Below are 20,627 nucleotides of genomic sequence, written 5' to 3'. Positions count from 1 at the left end.
AATTTCATGCCGAAACTGGTTTGGCTCAGTGGATAGAGCGTCGACCTGTGGACTGAAAGGTCCCAGGTTCAATTCCGGTCAAGGGCATGTACCTTGGTTGCGGGCACATCCCCAGTAGGGGTTGTGCAAGAGGCAGCTGATCGATGTTTCTCTCTCATCAATGTTTCTAACTCTCTATCCCTCTCTCTTCCTCTCTGTAAAAAATCAATAAAATATATTTTTTAAAAATTTCAGATGATTTGGACTTCCAAACTATAGAAAAATTAATTTAGAACCTTAAAAAAACACACAGAAAAGTAAAGATTAGATCTCTTTCCATGACATTAAGTATCATGGCTTCGTTCATAACATTATCTATACTTTATTTTACTAGTAAATACTTAATACTCTGCCTAGAATGTAAGCTCCTTGAGATCATTGAGTTCTCATTGTTTCCATAACACCTGCTACATAGTTGGCACTCAAGAAATCTTCGAAGGAAGAATGAACCCCATAGGAAAATGAACAAAGCATATGAATAGACAGTTCACCAAAGGAAACATAAAAGACCAATAAACATGAACTTTTGTTCAAACTCCCTATTATTAATAAACTCCCTAGTGGTAATAAACAAATTAAGAGGTGATAAAATACAATTTTCATCTATCAAATTGATTAAGATATTTAAAATAAGATTTAATTAGATTAGTATTCATTTATGCTTATGGGAGTGTAATTGGCCAGCATTTTTGGAAAGCAGTTTCAAAATCTGTATTGATTAAAATGTGTATATCTCCTAGCACCATGATTGTGATCTCTAAATGTCATATCTCATTAAATGGATTCCTTGTCACGTAGAGCAGCAATTTTCAACCAGTGTTTTAAAACATGCAATACCTAACTATTTAGTCAGGGACACTGACGTCTTTTCCCTTAGATTGTCAAATGAAAAAAGTGACAGCAGCCAACATAACAATAGATGTCCACTGTGAATGAATCATAATTATACCTACTTTTTTGTCACATTTTTTTTGTGTGCTGCAGAATTAGTTTATGTGTGCCATGAGATTAAAAAGATTGAAAATTGCTGCAGTAGAGAAATGGCGGATTCCAAACCAGGGACATCTTGTGATGGAAAGCAAAAATGCTATCCAACACTACCATTTGTGTTTGAAAGATGCAGGACCAAACCTGAAGGAGCTCCCACTGGCCAAATGACACAATTTCAACATCAAAAGGAATAATCACTGTAATGATTTAAACACATTAAATATATAAAAACCATGGGTTCATAATAATATTATAAAAATTAAAATTTTAAGTCACATTGGTAGTTGCTAGGATACTATTCATTATCATTCTGAATACTAGGAAATAAAAAGAATCAAGCATTTATTCTGCCTCACCTATACTGTGTTTCATGATAACCTTAGTTGATGAAGAAAAGTTCTTCTTTATAAAAGAATTCCAGCCCTAGCTGGTTTGGTCCAGTGGATAGAGCGTCCACCTGTGGACTGACAGGTCCCAGGTTCAATTCCAGTCAAGGGCACATGCCCGGGTTGTGGGCTCGAACCCCAGTAGGGGACATGCAGGAGGCAGCCAATCAATGATTCTCTCTCAACATTGATGTTTCTTTCTCTCTCTCTCTCTCTCTCTCTCTCTCTCTCTCTCTCTCTCTCTCTCTCTCTCCCCCCCCCTTCCTCTCTGAAGTCAATAAAATATATATATTTTAAAAATTCCATCCAGAAAATTCTAAGAATGATAGAATAAGAAGATTGTTATTTTTATAACATACCCTTCCCCCGCCCCCAAGAAACAGTGGACTTAGGACAGTGCTCTGTAACTGTGGTGAGAGTAGGTGTTTTATTTTTAAAGTTCCAATTTATTGAAGAGCGATAATCTTATAAAATATAATAAAATGTGGCAATGGCAAATTACTGTCAAGTTTTTAAACTTTTCCAACTTCCAATTTTTGTACTTACCATAAATTAGTAGCACCATTGGGGACTGACACCACCATGAGTCAGTGACAAACCTGTTATGTGAAAGATTCGTGAGGAACTTTCCGATGAATGGATTTGGCTGAACACACCCTAACCTACTTACAAATCTTAACATCACTAAAAGTGAACAATCGGACATTGTGTGTCACTTTATTTGACTCAATAGGAAATTTATAGCACCACCTATGTATTACTATACCCCACCACCACCATCACCAAAATTGATCCTGAATCTAATAAGCTTCTAGAACTGACTACTGATCTACCAGGAATAGAAGCGATAGAGGAATGAATTAAATGACAACACCACAATAAAGGCATCAGCCAAATTCCAGAATGCAGGAAATGCTACAGGACAAATGACACAACTTACTTAAGTTGGACAAACAAATGTCATAAAATGAAGAGGCACTGTTTGAAGATTAAAGAGACATAAAATACATCTGAATCAAATACAATGTGTGAAGATTGTTCAAATTCTGATTCAAATAAATTTTAAGATAATCAGGGAAATGAGAATATATATTTCTAAAAAGCCTTATTTGTTAGAAATCAATACTGAATTATTTCAGGTTATGTAATGTCTATAATTTGCTTTAAAACTCCTGTATGTTTCAAGATGAGGCAAGAGGTGGGGAGAATAGATGAAACAAAATAGGCAAAATGTTGGTTATTAATGAAGTTTGGTACCCTGTCAAAGATAAAGATATTAGTTAAAGCAGTGAAAACATTTTATTTAGTACCTGCTGACAATAGAGGAACAAGTTGAGCTCCATTTCAATTTATGCTGTTGAGGTGACTAACGTTTTAAGGGGAATGAAGGAGGGAGGAAGAGTAGGGGCTCAAGTGAAAAATTATAAAAGGGTTGGTGAGTGTGAGTACCCTTGAGGCCAGCTGAGTGTGCTAGCTGGCAATTATCAGAGTTAAGATTCTGTTCTTCCACAGAGACTGGAAGACAGAGGCCCTATTTTTCCTGATGATTGCCTTTCAAAGGAATGGCTTTCGGATTAGGGGTTTATCTTCAGTTGTTGGCTAGAAGAAACAGTAAATTCTGGGAGCCTCAAGCTTTCTCAGGCAGGCATTATATTGGGGGTCTGGGGTCATTCTAGAGACATTCTAGCCTTGCTAGATTTTGGTTGTCTCTTGATGCAGAGGTTTGGACAGTTAGTTTTGCAGTTCTCACAAAGGTTAGTTCTGCAGTTCTCACAAGCACATGGAGGATCCAATATATCAATCAGCCTTTTCTATGAGTAGAATACACTTCTATGAGTATTTTGAAAGTTTGATTAATAAAAACTTATTTTTAAATGTATATTCCTGTTGAACTCTTTTTTTTTAGTAATTAATTCCTTTTAAAGGAATGTATACTAAGGTAATAATCAGGAATTTGGTGAAGGATTTTTATGTGCGAGAATATTCATCAAAGCAGTGACAGAGAAAAATTGGTAACAAATGTTTTCAACATTAAAAGATTTATAAATAAGTTTATATCCATTAGCCTATTAGATTGTCAGAAATTCAAAAGCATCAAGAGCCAATGATTGGTGAGGTTTTGGAAGCAGGTACCCATAAATTGCTGGAGGGCAGACCCCGTGACAATCTTAAAATTACTAATCCATTTACCTTGTGACCTAATACTTCCACTTCTGGTAGTATATTCTGCACTGATATATTTACATATATGAAATTGTTATGTACAAGGTTATTCGTTACATTATCCTAATATATAAAATCCAGGTGCCGTCACGACCGAAACGACTGGATGGACAACCAAACAGCAGGCTAGGGAGCTGTGGGTCCAAATGACCAAAGGACCAGTCCGGCTCTCATAGCGGGGCGGGGCCATGGGTGTTGCTGAGGCCGAGGAGCCTCAAGGGGCGGGGGCTGTGAGCATGGAGGTTCATGGGGCAGGGGCCACGGAGGTGGAGCAGTGTTGCAGTGGACACAGCCCTGATTGCAGCTTGGCCAGAGACCCTAACTGCACACGATTTGATCATGTGCTGGGCCTCTAGTGATTTATAATAGCAAAAGATTGGAGACAATAGAGGACTAATTGAATAAATGGTAGAGTTTATGCAGAGGATTACTATACAGCCAGAAAAAGGATGAAGAACCTCATATCTATGCATTCAATATGGTAGCCACTAGCTATACATGGGCTATTTAAATTTGAATTAATTAAAATAAATAAAATTTAAAATTCAGTTCTTTGGTTGCATTAGCCACATTTAAGAAAAATTCATTCTCTCTTTTTAAAAAAATCTTTATTGTTGAAAGTATTACATGTGTCCCCTTTTTTTCCCCATTGACCTTTTCTAGCCCACCTCCACCCCATGCCTTCACACCTATTGTCTGTATCCATGGGTTATACATATATGCATACAAGTTCTTTGGTAGATCTCTTCCTACCCATCCACCCTCCCCCGCCTTTTCTCTGAGATTCCACAGTCTGTTCCATGTGTCTGTGTCTATGGATCTATTTTGTACATCAGTTATTTTGTTCATTAAATTCTACATATGAGTGAGATCATGTGACACTTGTCTTTTTCTGACTGTGCACTAGCCATATTTAAAAGTGCTCGGTAGCCACATGTGGCTAGCAGCTCCCCAATCCAACAGCACAGATACAGAACATTTCCATCAGTGCAGAAATTCTGTTGGACAGTGCTGCTTTATAGAGTATGAAAATATCTCTAAGATACCTATGTTAGTTTCATAATAAAGACACCTAAAGATGGAAAATATTACATGAAACAAAATTGAGGTTCTTTGTGAAAGATTAAAATCTGAGTTCCAAATACATATGGAATCTTTTCACAGATTTTTTTTCTTCTTAGAATTAGTACCCATCCTATTTTCTCCTGTCCACTTACCATTTTCAGATGTATCACTATGATGCCAGATAAATTACATATTATGGAATAAATTCACTTGGTTGCAATTGTTAAGGCAAATACAGTATAAAGGATTATTGATGAATGAATGATTTTTTGGCTAGCCTTTACTAGACTTTTTGAAGGCAGAAGGCTTGAATCAGGCATGCCACGTAACCTTCCTCACCTATTTATTGAGTGCATTTTCCAAATAACTCTAAATGTTACAGCTATAATCACAGCTCTCTGGACTATTCTGAAATTAGGTTGTGATATAATAAGTTACTTGATCTTTGTCCCAGAGCCTAGCACAAAGCTTTTAAAACCTTTGGAACTCCTGATTGAGAAGAGTATCTTTGGTGTGCTAATGAAATGACTCTTGTTGAGGGGCTCCTAGTTTCAGTATGGGGCCTGCTTGCCAGAAAGACTAAACCCTGATTAGAAACTTAAAACTTTCAGTCTTACATTCCAACCTCCAGGGAGAACTAACTTTTGGTGCATAAGGACTCTGTCCAAGGAGAGAATGGCTAGAGATTCAGATAATCACCAGTGGGCAGTGATTTAATCAGTCATGCTTGTAATGAAGCCTCCATAAAAACTTCTAAACATTAGGGTTCTGGTAGCTTCCTGGTTGGTGAACACCTAGGAGACAGGCACTCACGGGGAAGGCATGCTGTGCCCCTTCCCACTTATCTTGTCCTATGGATCACTTTCTGTTGAGTGTTATTGAGTTTTATCTTTTACTAGAGGCCTGGTGCACAAATTCATGCACCAGTGGGGACCCTAGGCCTGGCCTCAGGGATCAGGCCAAAACCGGCTCTCTGACATCCCCTGAGGGGTCCTGGGTTGTGAGAGGGTGCAGGCCAGGCCAAGGGAACCCACCAGTTCATGATCAGGGTTGGGGAGGGACCACGGTCTCACTCAGTCCAGATCTGCCAGACCCCAGCAGCAAGCTCACCTATTAGAGCATCTGCCCCCTGGTGGTCACTGCACATCTTAGCAACTGGTTGACTGTCTGCCTCCTGGTGGTCAATGCACATCATAGCAAGCAGTTGAGTGGGCTTAGCATATCATTAGCATATTACGCTTTGATTGGTTGAACGGTTGGCCGGACACTTAGCATATTAGGCTTTTATTATATAGGATTATAAACTGGTAATAGTAATTAGTGTTTTCCTGAGTTCTGTGAGTCTTTCTACAAATTATCAAACCTGAGGGAGTAGGTTGTGGGAATTCCAGGCTAGATCAGAAGTATGGATACCTGGGATTTGTATTTTGCATCTGAAATGAGGACAGTCTTGTGGGACTGAGCCCTTTACTTTGTGGGATATGATACTGATTCCAGGTAGGTGGTGTCAGAATTGAACTGAATTAATTATTGGACACCCAACTGGAGAAGTGCTGGAAAAAACACCACATATTTAATGTCTGGAGGGCAAAGAAAGACTGTTGAGGCATATCTTTATATGGCTGCAGAATATCATATACTCAGAGTCTGGCTTATTTTTGTGTTATCTAAGAAGAAAGTAGTAGGAACTAATTACCACCTTAATGTGCAGTGTTGTTGTTTTTCAAAATGGGGATTTGTACTATATATTTGAGATACTAATAAGTAATTAATTTTAAACAGATCTATAAAAAATGAGGAAATTATCCCTCTGGAAAATAAAGCTGCAGACTTTAGAGAAAAAGAATCATCTTTGAATGTATCTTACAAAAGTCATGAATGCTCTGGTACCTGTCTGATGAAAATGCTACTAACCTTCAAGGGAGAAAACCCTCTGCAGCTACCAATTACATGCCACTTCCAAAGACGACATGCAAAGACAAATTCTCATTCTTCAGCACTCCACGTGAGTTATAAAACCCCTTGTGGAAGGAGTCTACGAAACATGGAGGAAGTTTTTCGTTACCTGCTTGAGACAGAGTGTAACTTTTTATTTACAGATAACTTTTCTTTTAATACCTATGTTCAGTTGACTCGGAATTACCCAAAGCAAGAAGAAATTGTTTCAGTTCTGGATATTAGCAATGGAGTGGAATTGGTGCCCATTTCTTTCTGTAATGAAATTGACAGTAGAAAGCTTCCACACTTTAAGTACAGAAAGACTATGTGGCCACGAGCATATTATCTAAACAGCTTTTCCAACATGTTTACTGATTCATGTGACTGTTCTGAGGGCTGCATAGACATGTGAGTAGAATAATCTGACATTTCAAAAAATCTTCTGAATATTAGGGGTACTTATTAAGTCCTACTACGTATCAGTTTGTCTATCTAAAACTGTTGGCTAAGAATCTAAAATGGGAAAAAGCACTTTCTCACTAGCAATGGGAAAGAAAATTCTTTACCAGTTATAGTAATTTGAAAATGATTTTCTCAAGGTGAGTATTTTCTTTAAGCTAGTATCGAAATCACTATTACAGCTAATGCCATGTAACAGTGCCAGACATTGTGACAATTGTTTTACATACATTTTCTTATTTAATTCTCACAAAACTCCATGAAGTAGTAATATTATTTTCATGTCACAAATGAGGAAATTGAGAAACCAATTGTAAGATCATAGGGCAAACAAATTAAAGATCTACAATATTAATCTATGCTTTTAACCACTATATGTTATGTTTTATTTTTACAAATCATTTCCTTGCAATTTTTTAGGAAGTTAATGGTGCTTATAATTAGTACTCTCTTGATCATAACATTGACATTCCATTAAAAAAATGAAAACATGTTCTAATATCTTAGGACTTTGAAATCATTTTGTTTTATGTGTGTGTAATATACATGAATTTGTGATTATACTAATAATAGAGGAATATGCAAATTGTCTGGGATGATGCCACGTAACAACCAATCAGGATGGGGGCAAGGCTGCGGCGGAGAGCTCTCAGCATGCCTGTGCCGGAGGTCCGAAGGGTACAGAGAGGAAGGGAGAGCAGATAGCCAGTTAGGGGGATCAGGCCAGGAGGGGAGAGCAGATAGTTAGGGCAATCAGGCCAGGAGGGGAGCGCAGATAGGCAGTTAGGGGAATCAGGCCAGGAGGGGAGAGCAGATAGGGGGATCAAGCTGGCAGGGGAGAGCAGTTAGGCAGTTAGGGTGATCAGGCTAGGAAGGGAGAGCAGTTAGGGTGATCAGGCTATCAGGGTAGAGCAGTTAGGGCCATCAGGACCTCAGGAGAGCAGTTAGGGGCATCAGGCAGGTAGGCAGGTGAGTGGTTAGGAGCCACTGGTTCCAGATTGCGAGAGGGATTCCAGATTGGAGAGTGTGCAGGTCGGGCTGAGGGGATCCCCCTCCCCTGTGCACAAATTTTGTGTACCGGGCCTCTAGTGCATATATAAAATGGAATGTATTATATGTACATTTAATTTAATGCAAGTATGCCTTCCTGTACTAGGCAAAATAATGAGAGAGATAAAAAGAAATAGTATGGATAGTAGTTTTCACCATCCTGTCAGTTGGAATGTGAGAAGAAATGTGTAAATCTTACAAAAGTTATGTAAGATTTTGGCTACATTCCTTTAGGCCTGTCATAGAGGAAACCTGTCATTGTTCCAAGTTTACTTTTTTTTTTCATTTTTAGATGCATTTTTTATTGTTAATAATATTACAGATATCTCCCCTTTTTTCCCTCCCTTCCATCCCTCCTCCTTTCCCCTCCTACCCCTCAGATCTTCACTACCCTATTGCATGTGTCCATGGGCTATGCGTATCCTATCAAATAAAAAGCATAATATGCAAATTGACCATACCTCCGCTACATCCACAAGCCACGCCCACCAGCCAATCAGGAGCAAGTATGCAAATAAACCCAACCAAGATGGCTGCGGCCACGAAGAGCAGAAGGGAGACTTGGGATCCCCCGGCAATGGAGGAAGCCAAACTTTACGCCTGCCCTTGCCGGCCTAGACCTCCACTCAATGCTACAAAGTTTCAGTGATAGAAGATAAATAAATACCAACAAAAATGGCGGCAGCCACGGAGCTGGAGAGAGCAGGAGGCTAGGGTTGCCCCCGGCAATGGAGGAAGCCAAGCTTCTGCAGCCCTGGCCAGCCTAGGCCTCCACTCCAGGCTACAAAGTTTCAATTATAGAAGACAAATAAATCCCAACAGAAATGGCTGCCACCATGGAGCGAGCAGAAGGCTTGGCTCTTGTCCAGGCTACAAAGTTTCAATTGTAGAAGATAAATAAATCCCAGATACCAGGACCTCCACTTGGGTCCCCAGGGGGCGTGGCTGGCCTGCAAACCACCACAGGCCCCTCGCCCAGGCTGCCCCACGCTCCAAGGGAACCCCCACCCTGATCCGGGACACCCTTCAGGGCAAACCAGCTGGCCCCCACCCATGCACCAGGCCTCTATCCTATCTAATAAAAGAGTAATATGCAGATTGACCATCACTCCAACAAGATTGCTGCCCCCATGTGGATACAAGATGGCCACCACAAGATGGCCAGCAGGGGAGGGCAGTTGGGAGAGACCAGGCCTGCAAGGGAGGGCAGTTGGGGGCGATCAAGCCTGCAAGGGAGGGCAGTTAGGGGTGACCAGGCCGGCAGAGGAGGGAAGTTGAGGATGACCGGGCCTGCAGGGAAGGGCAGTTGGGGGGGGGGGGGGCCAGGCCTTCAGGAGAGGGCAGTTAGGGGTGACCAGGCCTGCAGGGGAGGACAGTTAGGGGTGACCAGGCCTGCAGGGGAGGGCAGTTAGGGGCAGACAGGCTGTCAGGGAAGCAGTTAGGCATTAACAGGCTGGCACGGGAGTGGTTAGGAGGTGATCAGGATGGCAGGCAGAAGCACTTAGGGGCAATCAGAAGCAGTTAGGGGCAATCAGGAAGGCAGGCAGGCAAGCAGTTGGGAGCCAGCAGTCCTGGATTGTGAGAGGGATGTCCAACTGCCTGTTTAGGCCCGATCCCACCGGGGTCAGAATCCCTCGAGGGGTCCCAGATTGGAGAGGGTGCAGGCTGGGTTGAGGGACCACCCCCCCATGCACGAATTTCATGCACCAGGCCTCTAGTAAGTATATAAGTTCTTTGGTTTATCTCTTCTTGTCTCCCCAACCCCATATAGAGGTATGTCAGTCTGTTCCATGCCTCCCTGCTTCACATCTTATTTTGTTGGTCAGTTCATTTTGTTCATTAAGTTCCACAAATAAGTGAGATCATGTGATATTAGTCTTTCTCAGTTTGGCTTATTTCACTTAGCATAATATTTTCCAGTCTCATCCATGTTGTCCCAAAGAGTAAGAGATCCCTGCATAGTATTACAGCTGCATAGTATTCTATAGTCTAAATGTCCCATTGCTTTTTTTTTTTTAATTCTTTATTGTTCAAAGTATTACATAAGTTCCCTTAGCTTTTTTTATCCATTTATCTACCGATGAGCACTTGGGCTGTTTCCAAATCTTAGCTATTGTAAATGATTCTGCTATGAACATAGGGGTGCATATATTCTTTCTGATTAATATTTTGGGGTTTTTAGGATATATTCCAAGAAGTGGGGTCGCTGGATCAAAACAAAGTTCCATTTTTAATTTTTTTTTAGGAAACTCTGTACTATTTTCCACAGTGGCTGCACCAGTCTGCAGTCCCACCAGCAGTGTACTAGAGTTCCTTTTTCTCCACATTCTCACCAGCACTTGTTGTTTGTTGGTTTTTTTGATGGTAGCCATTCTGACAGGTTATGAAGTGATATCTCATTGTGGTTTTAATTTGTATTTCTCTGATAATTAGTGACTTTGAGCATTTTTTCATGTGTCTCTTGGCTATTTGTATGTCCTCTTTGGAAAAATGTCTATTCAGGTCTTCTGCCCATTTTTTAATTGGATTGTTTGTCTTCTTTTTGTTGAGTTGTATGAGTACTTTATATATTTTGGAAATTAACCCCTTATCAGATGTATCATCGCCCAATATGTTCTCCCATACAGTGGGTTCCCTTTTCAATTTGATGGTGATTTCTTTTGCTGTGCAAAAGCTTTTAATTTTGATGTAGTTCCATGTATTTTCTCCTTAGTTTCCTTTGCCCTAGGAGATGTATCCGTAAACATATTGCTACGTGAGATGTCTTGAGATTTTGCTGCCTATGTTTTCTTCTAAGATTTTTATGGTTTCATGCCTTACATTTAAGTCTTTTATCCACCTTGAATTTATTCTTGTGTATGGTGTAAGTTGGTGGTCTACTTTTGCATGTGTCTGTCCAATTTTCCCACCACCATTTGTTGAAGAGACTGTCTTTACACTATTGTATGTTCTTGCCTCTTTTGTCAAATATTAACTGATCATAATGGTGTGGATCAATTTCTGGGGTCTCTGTTCTAAACCATTGGTCTATATACTTGTTCTTATGCCAGTACCAGGCTGTTTTGGTTATAATGGCTTTGTAGTATAGTTTGATATCTGGTATTGTGATCCCTCCTACTTCATTTTTCTTTCTCAAGATTGCTGCAGCTATTCGGGGTCTTTTATGGTTCCATATACATTTTTTGAGTATTTGTTCTAATTCTGTAAAGTATGCCATTGGTATTTTAATGGGGATTGCATTGAGTCTGTAGATTGCTTTGGGTTATATAGACATTTTAATGATGTAAATTCTTCAAATCCATGACCATGGTATATGGTTGCATTTCTTTGTATCTTCCTCTGTTTCTTTTTTCAATGTTCTATAGTTTTCTAAGTACAGGTTTTTTACCTCCTTGGTTAAGTTTATACCTAGGTATCTTATTTTTTTGTTGTTGCAATGGTAAATGAAATTGCTTTTTAGTTTCTTTTTGTGAGAGTTCATTATTGGTATTTTAAAATGCCATCTATTTGTGGATGTTGATTTTGTATCCTGCTACCTTGCCGAATTCATTTATTAATTCTAGTAGTTTCCTGGTGGAGTCTTTAGGGTTTTCTGTGTACAATATTATGTAATCTGTGAATAATGACAGTTTTACTTCCTCCTTTCCAATTTGGATTCCTTTTATCTCTTCTTTTTGTCTGATTACTGTGGCTAGGACTTCCAGTACTATGAATAAGAGTGGTGAAAGTGGGCATCTTTATCTTGTCCCTGCTCTTAAGAGAAAAGCTTTTAGTTTTTGCCCATTGATGTTGGCGTAGGTTTGTCGTACATGCCCTTTATTATGTTAAGGTATGATCCCTCTCTCCCCACTTTACTGAGAGTTTTTATCAAAAACAGGTGCTGTATTTTATTGAATGCTTTTTCTGCATCTATTGTTATGATCATGTGGTTTTTATCTTTCAATTTGTTTATGGGATGTATTACATTTATTGATTTGCAAATATTGTACCAGCCTTGCATCCCTGGAATAAATCCCACTTGGTCATGGTGTATGATCTTTTTAATGTATTGCTGGATCTGATTTGCTAATATTTTGTTGAGGATTTTAGCATCTGTGTTCATCAGGGATATTGGCCTGTAATTTTCCCTCCATTTGGCTTGTAATTTTCTTTCTTTGTAGTGTCTTTATCTGATTTTGGAATTAGGATAATGCTGGCTTTGTACAAAGAGCTTGGAAGTGGTCCTTCCTCTTGAATTTTGGAATAGTTTGAGGAGGATATGTGTTAGCTCTTCTTTGAATGTTTGGTAAAATTCACCTGTAAATTCATCCAGTCCAGGACTTTTGTTTGCTGGAAATTTTTAAATTATTGCTTCAATTTCACCAGTTGTTATTGACCTACTCAGGTTTTCTGATTGAGTTTTGGAAGATTGTATCTTTCTAGGAATTTGTCCATTTCACCCAGGCTGTCCGGTTTGTTGGCAGATAGTTGTTCATAGTATTTGCTTATAATCTTTTGTGTTTCTTTGGTGTCTGTTGTTATATCGCCTCTTTCATCTCTAATTTTATTTGCTTGGGTCCTCTCTCTTTGATTCTTGATGAGTCTGGCTAAAGGTTCATCGTTTATCTTTTCAAAGAACTAGCTCTTGGATTTACTGATCTTTTGTACTGGTTTTTTTTTAGTCTCTATGTCATTTTTTTTCTGCTCTGATCTTAATTATTTCCTTCCTTCTACTTCCTCTGGGCTTTTCTTGCTGTTCTCTTTCTAATTCATTTAGTCTTAGATAGTTTATTAGTCCTTTTTCTTGTTTGTTGAGGTAGGCCTGTAATGCTATGAACTTCCCTCCAGGACTATTTTTGCCGTGTCGCATAAGTTTGGGAGGTTATGTGTTCATTTTCATTTGTTTCCAAAAAGTTTTAAATTTCTTGCTTGATCTCATTGGTAACCCATTCATTGTTTAATAACATGTTATTTAGCCTCCTGTATTTGAGTGTTTTTGAGGTGGGGTTTTTTATTTTAGTTGATTTCTAACTTCACGCCATTGTGATCTGAGAAGATGCTTGGTATTATATCAATCTTCTTGAATTTGTATAGACTTGTTTTGTGCCCTAGCATGTGGTATATCTTTGAGAAGGTTCCATGTGCACTTGAGAATGTATATTCTGTTGCTTTGGGGTGAAGTGTTCTGTAAATATCTGTTAGACCCATCTGATCTAATGTGTCATTTAAGGCCTCTGTTTTCTTGTTAATTTTTTGTCTAGAAGATCTATCCAGTGAAGATCTACCAGTGGGGTGTTAAATTCCCCCACTATGACTGTATTGCTGTTGATCTCTCCCTTAAAATCCATCAAGAGTTTTTTAATATACTTGGGCTCCTATATTGGGTGCATATATGTTTATAAGGGTTATATTTTCTTGTTGAATCATTCCCTTTAGTATTATAAAGTGGCCTACTTTGTCTCTTATTATGGCCTTTATTTTGTCTGATATGCGTTTTGCAACTCCAGTTTGTTTTTTTTCCTTTCCATTTGCTTGGAATATATTTTCCCATCCCTTCACTCTCAGTGTATCTTTTGTTCTGAGGTGGGCCCAAGTTTCACTTCTGTTTAAAAATAAGTTTGTTTTAAACTTTGCATCTAGGTATAACCCAACTGTATCTGTCTAAGCTCAATCTCTTTCAGTGCTAGGGAAAAAAACTGGCTGTTCGACGGTGTTTACTCTACTTTATAGTCAGTTTAAGGGAGTTTTTTAAAAAGAATAACTTGACTATATGTAATTTTAGAAGATACATCATTAAGCTGGATCAAATCCAGACAATCACAGCACACAAAGGCATTTAGGACCATGAAGGCAGTTTGAGTCACAACAAATGACAAAATTCACATCTGAAGAATCGGAGATAAATGTAGAATTTGATTGAAAAGACTTTACAATAGCTATGTTTAAAGTGTCTATAAAGCTAAAATATTAGCATCTATGAGACAAGAAAAGGAGATTTTATTTTTAATGGTTTATATGAAGAAGAACCATTGGAAATATGGGAAATAAAACATGGTCATTGAAATAAAAAATGAAATAGATGGACTATATGTTTGCATTGGTATAGTTGGAGAAAGAATTAGTGAATTGCATGGCAAAAACTAAGATCTCTCAGAACGTAAAGAGATAAAGATATGGGGAAAATAAGTTACAGATTAAAAAATATGGAGGATAAAATGAAAAACTGCAGTATACATATGTAGTGAAGAAAAGGACAATACTCAAATAATAGCTGAGAATTTTCCAAATTGAAAAAAGACAGGAATCCTCTGAGTCAAAAAGCCTCCGAAAATAAGATAAACCTAAAAATATTGATGCAACTTAAAAAGTATCTAGGATAAAGAGTAAATTTTAAAAACTCAGAAAAAAGGACAGACTGACAGCACACTTTTCATCAGAAATAATAGAACAAAAAAAAGAGAGAGATTATTACTGAAGGAAAATAAATATATAAAACTAGAATTCCATACCAAGTCATTTTTCAGGGAGAGTGGGGTGTTCAAACCATGACATGGCAGTTGAAGAAGTTCATACCTACTTTCTAGCAATAGTACTTTTAAGTATATCCAGAGTATTGTTTTATCCAGAGCATTGTTTTCCAAGCTATAGAGTTAGTGGCATGTAAAATCATTTAAGGGGTTGTAACTAGCATTCTTTAAATTAAATAGTACAAAAAGATACCCAAGTGCATCCCACATAATAAAGGTAAAGTTTCATGCCACCATTGTTGCAGTTTATACACCTGCACACATATATAAATATGTCTGTTGTATAGGATCATGAAGAAAATGTATTTTCTGCCATGGGTCATAGTAAAAAATATTTGAAAGTTACTACTCTAGAGATGCTTACACATGTGTATAAGAATAAGAATTTCATTGCAGCATCTGTTATATTGAAAACTTCAAGCAACTTAATTGTATACCAAGCAACTTAATTAAGCAACATAATTGTATATCTAAGTGCTATGGAAAAGTTTAAAGGATTTAACTAGATTTGCGTAAAACATGGGTCTCAAAAAATAATATTGAAAGAGAAAGCAAATTGAAGGATAATAACTATAGTAAATATTTAATAACAGTACCGTATATTGTGAATAGATCTATATGTTTAAAAGTATAAAGGATATCACACCAAACCACTTGAGAGTTTAATTTTTTTCTGTAATGTTTAATTTTTTTATTTTTTAAAGATCAGATAAACTGTATGTTTTAAATTATATATATAGGAAAAAGAAGGACTAAACAAAATGATGACAGCTAATTCTGTGTGGTAGAAATGTGAGTGTTAGTTATATTACTATTTGTATTTTTTTGTACTTTTAAACTTTGCAAACAAAATCATATCAAAAAAAGCATCTTTAGATTTCTACATCTGTAAATAGAATCCAAATTAATGAATTTTTTAATTGTTTTTTTTTCTGTTGTAAACAGTAGCCACCACTCTTATGCGTGTATGTATATACAGAAAAACACAGAAGAGAATCATCAAGGAAAAGACCTCAAAGTCACTTGTTGAAAAAAGAAAAAAGAGATAGATCCAGAGAGTTTAACCAGCTCACCAGTAGTCACATACTCAGTTTACACCTGTGATACCCAGGTTCCTTACTCCCTATCAAGTTATAAGTCTCTTGTCATGTTAAATAATCATTTAAGTAGAAATTTTTTTATGGTTGTATTTTTCTTGTTTAGCAACATTATAAAGAACAAACTGTAGTAGCCAGATACCCAGTATCAACTTCCCTAATCTCTTTTCATGTCATTGGAAAGGAAGGTAATTTAAGACATCTGCAAAACTATGTACACTCTTTTGGGTTTGACACACATAAGTTTATCCATTCTAAGGGAGTGTACCTGGGAGAGTATTCACAAACAAGCTTCTGCTGAACAGAAAATGAAAGGAATTCATTTTGAAAAGTTAAAGAACACTTATATAGTTATATATTTATTTCATGAGCAGATAGGGCAGTTTATAATTATTTATAAACTTTTGGTAGATATTCTCTTTCAAAAAGTTCTATTTAAGGAAGAATTTCAACTTTCCATGAGGCAAACAGTTGTCCTAAATACAATTACATCCTTTACTATAACTTTTACACTTTAATCAAGACAGTCTCTTTACTTAACTTGGTGCTTTTTAAATTCTGACTTATTCATTCATTGCCTTCCTTTTTAGAACAAAATGTGCATGTCTTCAAATGACAGCAAGGAATGCTGAGATGTACTCCTTGTCAAGAGATAAAATAGTCATTGGATATAAATATAAAAGACTACAGAGACATATACCTACTGGGTAATATACCTTAAGAATTTGTTGCAGGGTGTTTGTATCTTTGAAGGTGGATACTTTGTTATTGTGGTCTATAGTCTTATAGATGTTAAATCTTAATATTTTTGTACCAAAAATCTAAATTAAGGAATTAAAAATAACAAACCTGCATATTGTTTTTGGAAATGAAAGTCAGAGACCACACATATATCATAAAGGGTATAATCAAACAGAATACTCATCTGCTTTGAGTCTAGCTCTTGTCCCTCTAGAGTTAGCCTACTTGGGGCAGCCTTTTCCTCATTAAGAAATATCCTGTGCAAAACACTCCTAAGAATTAGGAATTTTCACCATTTCAAGGTTGTTATTAAAAAATAAATTATTTTTCTTCCTAGACATTGCTTTCCCATACATTTACTTCTTAGACATTCCTAGACATTTTTAAAGAGCTGATATTTACTATGTGCCACGTATTGTCCCAAGCACCTTATAAACTTGACTCATGTAATCTTCACGAAACAACCCTATGATATTTTATATCATATATATACTTAGGTATATATATGATACATACTATCATATAATCCCCATTTTAAAAATGGAAAGTTGAAGCACAGACATGTTAAGTAACTCATCCAAGATCACACAGCTAGTAAATGCTGGAACTATGATGGGAACCCAGGCAGTCTAGCTTTAGGAAACTTCCTTCACACTTAGTCTGTGATTATTAGTGAGGTAGTGCTATAAAGTGCTTTTTGTTTTAATTTAGGATGCCTGATTGATTTTCTCTTGGATATTTTATTGACAGCATTTATGAATGCAGCCTGTTGTGCAAGTGTAATCGACAGATGTGTCAAAACCGAGTTGTTCAGCATGGACTTCAAGTGAGGCTACAGGTGTTCAAAACTGAGAAGAAGGGATGGGGAGTACGCTGCCTAGATGACATTGACAGAGGGACATTTGTTTGCACTTATTCAGGTAAAGCAAGGGTTTATTTTCAAATTACTGTAGAGTAAGATCTACACGTCTGAATCTCCATTTTACTATACAGGGCCATTGAGATCGTATAGCAAGGATAAGAGTAATAATACAGAGGAGGAGCATCGGAGGAAGGAAAGTGACTGGGAAATTGAATTCTAAAGGGAAGAGATGCTTTAGCAGGTACCAGATGTTTCAGAAAGGCTCAGAGATAAAATTTGAGTTATTGTGTGAGGCACATTTTTTTATTTTTTTATTTTTTCATGGTTACAAATGCCTTGGAGTAAGATAGAAAACTTTTTAAATAGGAAAACTAAATTACTGAATTATCAATCAAAGACTACCTTATTCAATGTTTTGAGCTATTAGAATTTAATAAGGTAATTTTGTAATAAATACCTACATGTGGTGATTTAGGCAGTGACTTTAGGCAGCACACTCCATTTCAGAGACCCTAGAGAGTTTCTCACATTCTGCGCAAAACTTCCCAACCAGAGTGTTACAGTTATGCAGTTATTGATTCTTTAGGTCCACAACCCCCAGGCCAGACATGACAGTCTCCAGTAGTCTTGATTAATTACCCCAGAATGTCAGCAAAGATCCTCACTCCCTCTATTTACCAGGAAATGAGGAGAGCTGAGGAAATGTGGCTCTAGTGCCAGTCTAAAGGAAATGTGCTGGACTGAGTCTTTACAACTAGGCAGCAGGGACCAGAAAAACCTTTCTCATTTGAATTTCCAGGTTCACTTCAGTGAAGGCAGGAATTATCAGAATTCAAAGAAGTCACACTTGGATCCTTGCCACATACCACTCTATAGATATACAATATATCTAGACAGTTGTTTCTCATATTTCTCAAAATAACTTTGATGAAAGTCTGCTGCATAAAATGCCAAATATTATGCAGGAAGAATTGTCTTTATCTGCTTAGAAAATGCAACTAAGGAATCTCTGATCCCGCTACTAACTTTGATTGGTAATTGTAATTTTGAGTCCCTGGGGGGGGGGGGGGGGGGGGGACATAAACTTGAGACTAAGATTTTAATGTTACACTAGGACTTAATATGAGAACAATAGGCACATATCACTACAGATTTAAATAGGTAACTATGTAAAAAGAGTATTGATGTTAAATAAAGCATTTTTAACTAGACACCAAAGTTGTAGTGTCAAGGCTAGAGTTCACTGCTCTAATTTTCTAGAATGCTTTTCTGATCTATATTTTTGTTTTATATTATTGTAGCTGAATCTCTTCTCTTTCATGTTATAACAAAACAGACAAGTGTTGTTGTTTTTTTAAATGTACTATATTTTTTCATATACTGGAAGATACAAAATTTCTTACTGGTCTCTTATATCTTGCAGAGATTTGTCTGGGATATTAATGTGTTTATCTTCATTCTAGAAATAAGATACACCTCACAGGGTTCTTTAGTAATGGAGCATAATAGAGACGCCTTTTGTTGCTTAGCAATTATTGTATTATCTTCTGTCTTGCTAAACTCCCTTACTTTCTGCTAGGAAGATTACTAAGTAGATCTAACACTGAGAAACATGATACTATTGGTGAAAATAGAAAAGAAGACAATATTATGAAAAATATGTTTTCAAAAAAGAGGAAAATAGAAGTTGCAGATTGTGAAGTTGAAGTTATCCCTTTAAAATTGGAAACACATCCTAGAAGTGCTAAGACTGAAGAATGTCCACCTAAGTTCAATAATAATCCAAAAGAGCCTGTTACGTAAGTAAGATCTTAGGAACCCAATCAAAAATTGATCTGTATTATTGGTCAAGAGTGGTTGTTCAGTTGTCTTTCCTTCCTTCCTTCCTTCCTTCCTTCTTTCCTTCCTTCCTTCCTTCCTTCCTTCCTTCCTTCCTTCCTTCCTTCCTTCCTTCCTTCCTTCCTTCCCCCCACTCCTGTATCCCTCCTGTATATAAATTTGCTTCACAGTTGTAAGTTTAACACTGAGAAATCAAGGACACTGAGATTTAAAAATCTAGTGAACACACTATTTCTTCAGTGTTGCGTTTATGGAGTTTAACCTTTAAAAACTTATCAGGTTCTTTATGGATGTCGTGCTTTGCAGTTATGTTTATTTTCTATCACCATTCTATATCCAATACTTTTCATGATTTTCTTCTTTTTTTGACATATTTTAAAATATCATTGACTTTAAAATCTACATATATATGAAAGCCCAGCAACCAAACGGTAGAATGACCAGAACGACCTGTCAATCAATCACTGCAATGCTCACTGACCACCAGGGGGCAGACGCTCAATGCAGGAGCTGCCCCCTGGTGGTCACTGTGCTCCTACAGTGGGAACGCCACTCGGCTGCGATGCTCCCGCACAGGAGCAGCTGCTCAGAGGGCGGGTCCACAGCCGCTCAGCAGACCAGGATGAGCAGTGCTCCCACAGCGGGCCGATCCCCGCAGGCCATGCCCCCACCAGTGCACGAATCCGTACACTGGGCCTCTAGTATTATTATATTCTCTCTGGTAAGGGTGAGGCATAGATACTATTACATTAATTTCTAATGGAGATTTCTCTAACATTGATATTATCTAGAATAACTTTTTTTTTCTTTTCAGAGAAATGAAATATAACAATATTTCAAGAATTCAGTGTCATTCAGTCATTAGAACTCCAGAAGCCAAGATAGCCATTATTCAACCCGATGGGAAAAAGATGGTAAAAACTACAAAATATAGATGGGGCCCTTCTGAGAATATTAAATTATCTCACCTTTCTATCTTTTACTTAGTTCAAATTGTTTGTGCTACTTAATAATGTGTAGGATTTATTTTACTGTTTTGAAATGGGTGTACTGTTGAAGTGTTAATGATCACATTTTATTTACTTAGTATCCTCCATGATGCTTAGTATGTTCCCAAACTTAGATTTTTAAGGAAAATATTGGTCATGATCTGACAGTGTGTTCCACTGAGACTGAGGGCCATCCTGTTCTGTGAATTTATGGAAGCTAAAGTGTTTGAGTTGATAATAATAAGAAAAATATTAAGAAAAAGGATGGAATAATGTAGGTTAAGGAGATAAGGTTTTGAAATGCATGAAAAAGAAGAGATGCAACCTAATGAAAGGTCATCCAGAAAGCAACATTTTACATGATAGCCGCTGAAGGTACACTTTTCCATCTAGAATAACAAGTCAGAGACTGTAACTTAGAAACAAAGATGCAGGAAAAGAAG

General features: G+C 37.4%; 1 protein-coding gene across 2 annotated transcripts in view; it reads left to right on the top strand.

Annotated features, from left to right (window-relative positions):
* The window catches only part of SETDB2 (SET domain bifurcated histone lysine methyltransferase 2), a 98,464-nt gene that overhangs the window by 22,769 nt on the left and 55,068 nt on the right, over positions 1–20,627 (top strand). For both annotated transcript variants that reach the window (XM_054719793.1, XM_008145579.3), the window contains exons 5-9: positions 6,486–7,049; positions 16,344–16,460; positions 17,245–17,414; positions 18,936–19,155; positions 20,010–20,109. In XM_054719793.1, coding sequence (XP_054575768.1) covers positions 6,486–7,049; positions 16,344–16,460; positions 17,245–17,414; positions 18,936–19,155; positions 20,010–20,109 — 1,171 coding nt within the window. The remainder of the gene's footprint in view (positions 1–6,485; positions 7,050–16,343; positions 16,461–17,244; positions 17,415–18,935; positions 19,156–20,009; positions 20,110–20,627) is intronic.

The sequence above is a fragment of the Eptesicus fuscus genome, chromosome 8, assembly GCF_027574615.1.
Source record: "Eptesicus fuscus isolate TK198812 chromosome 8, DD_ASM_mEF_20220401, whole genome shotgun sequence".
Classification (NCBI taxonomy): domain Eukaryota; kingdom Metazoa; phylum Chordata; class Mammalia; order Chiroptera; family Vespertilionidae; genus Eptesicus; species Eptesicus fuscus.
Note: the sequence above shows the minus strand (reverse complement) of the source record. Positions and strands in the feature narration are given on the sequence as shown.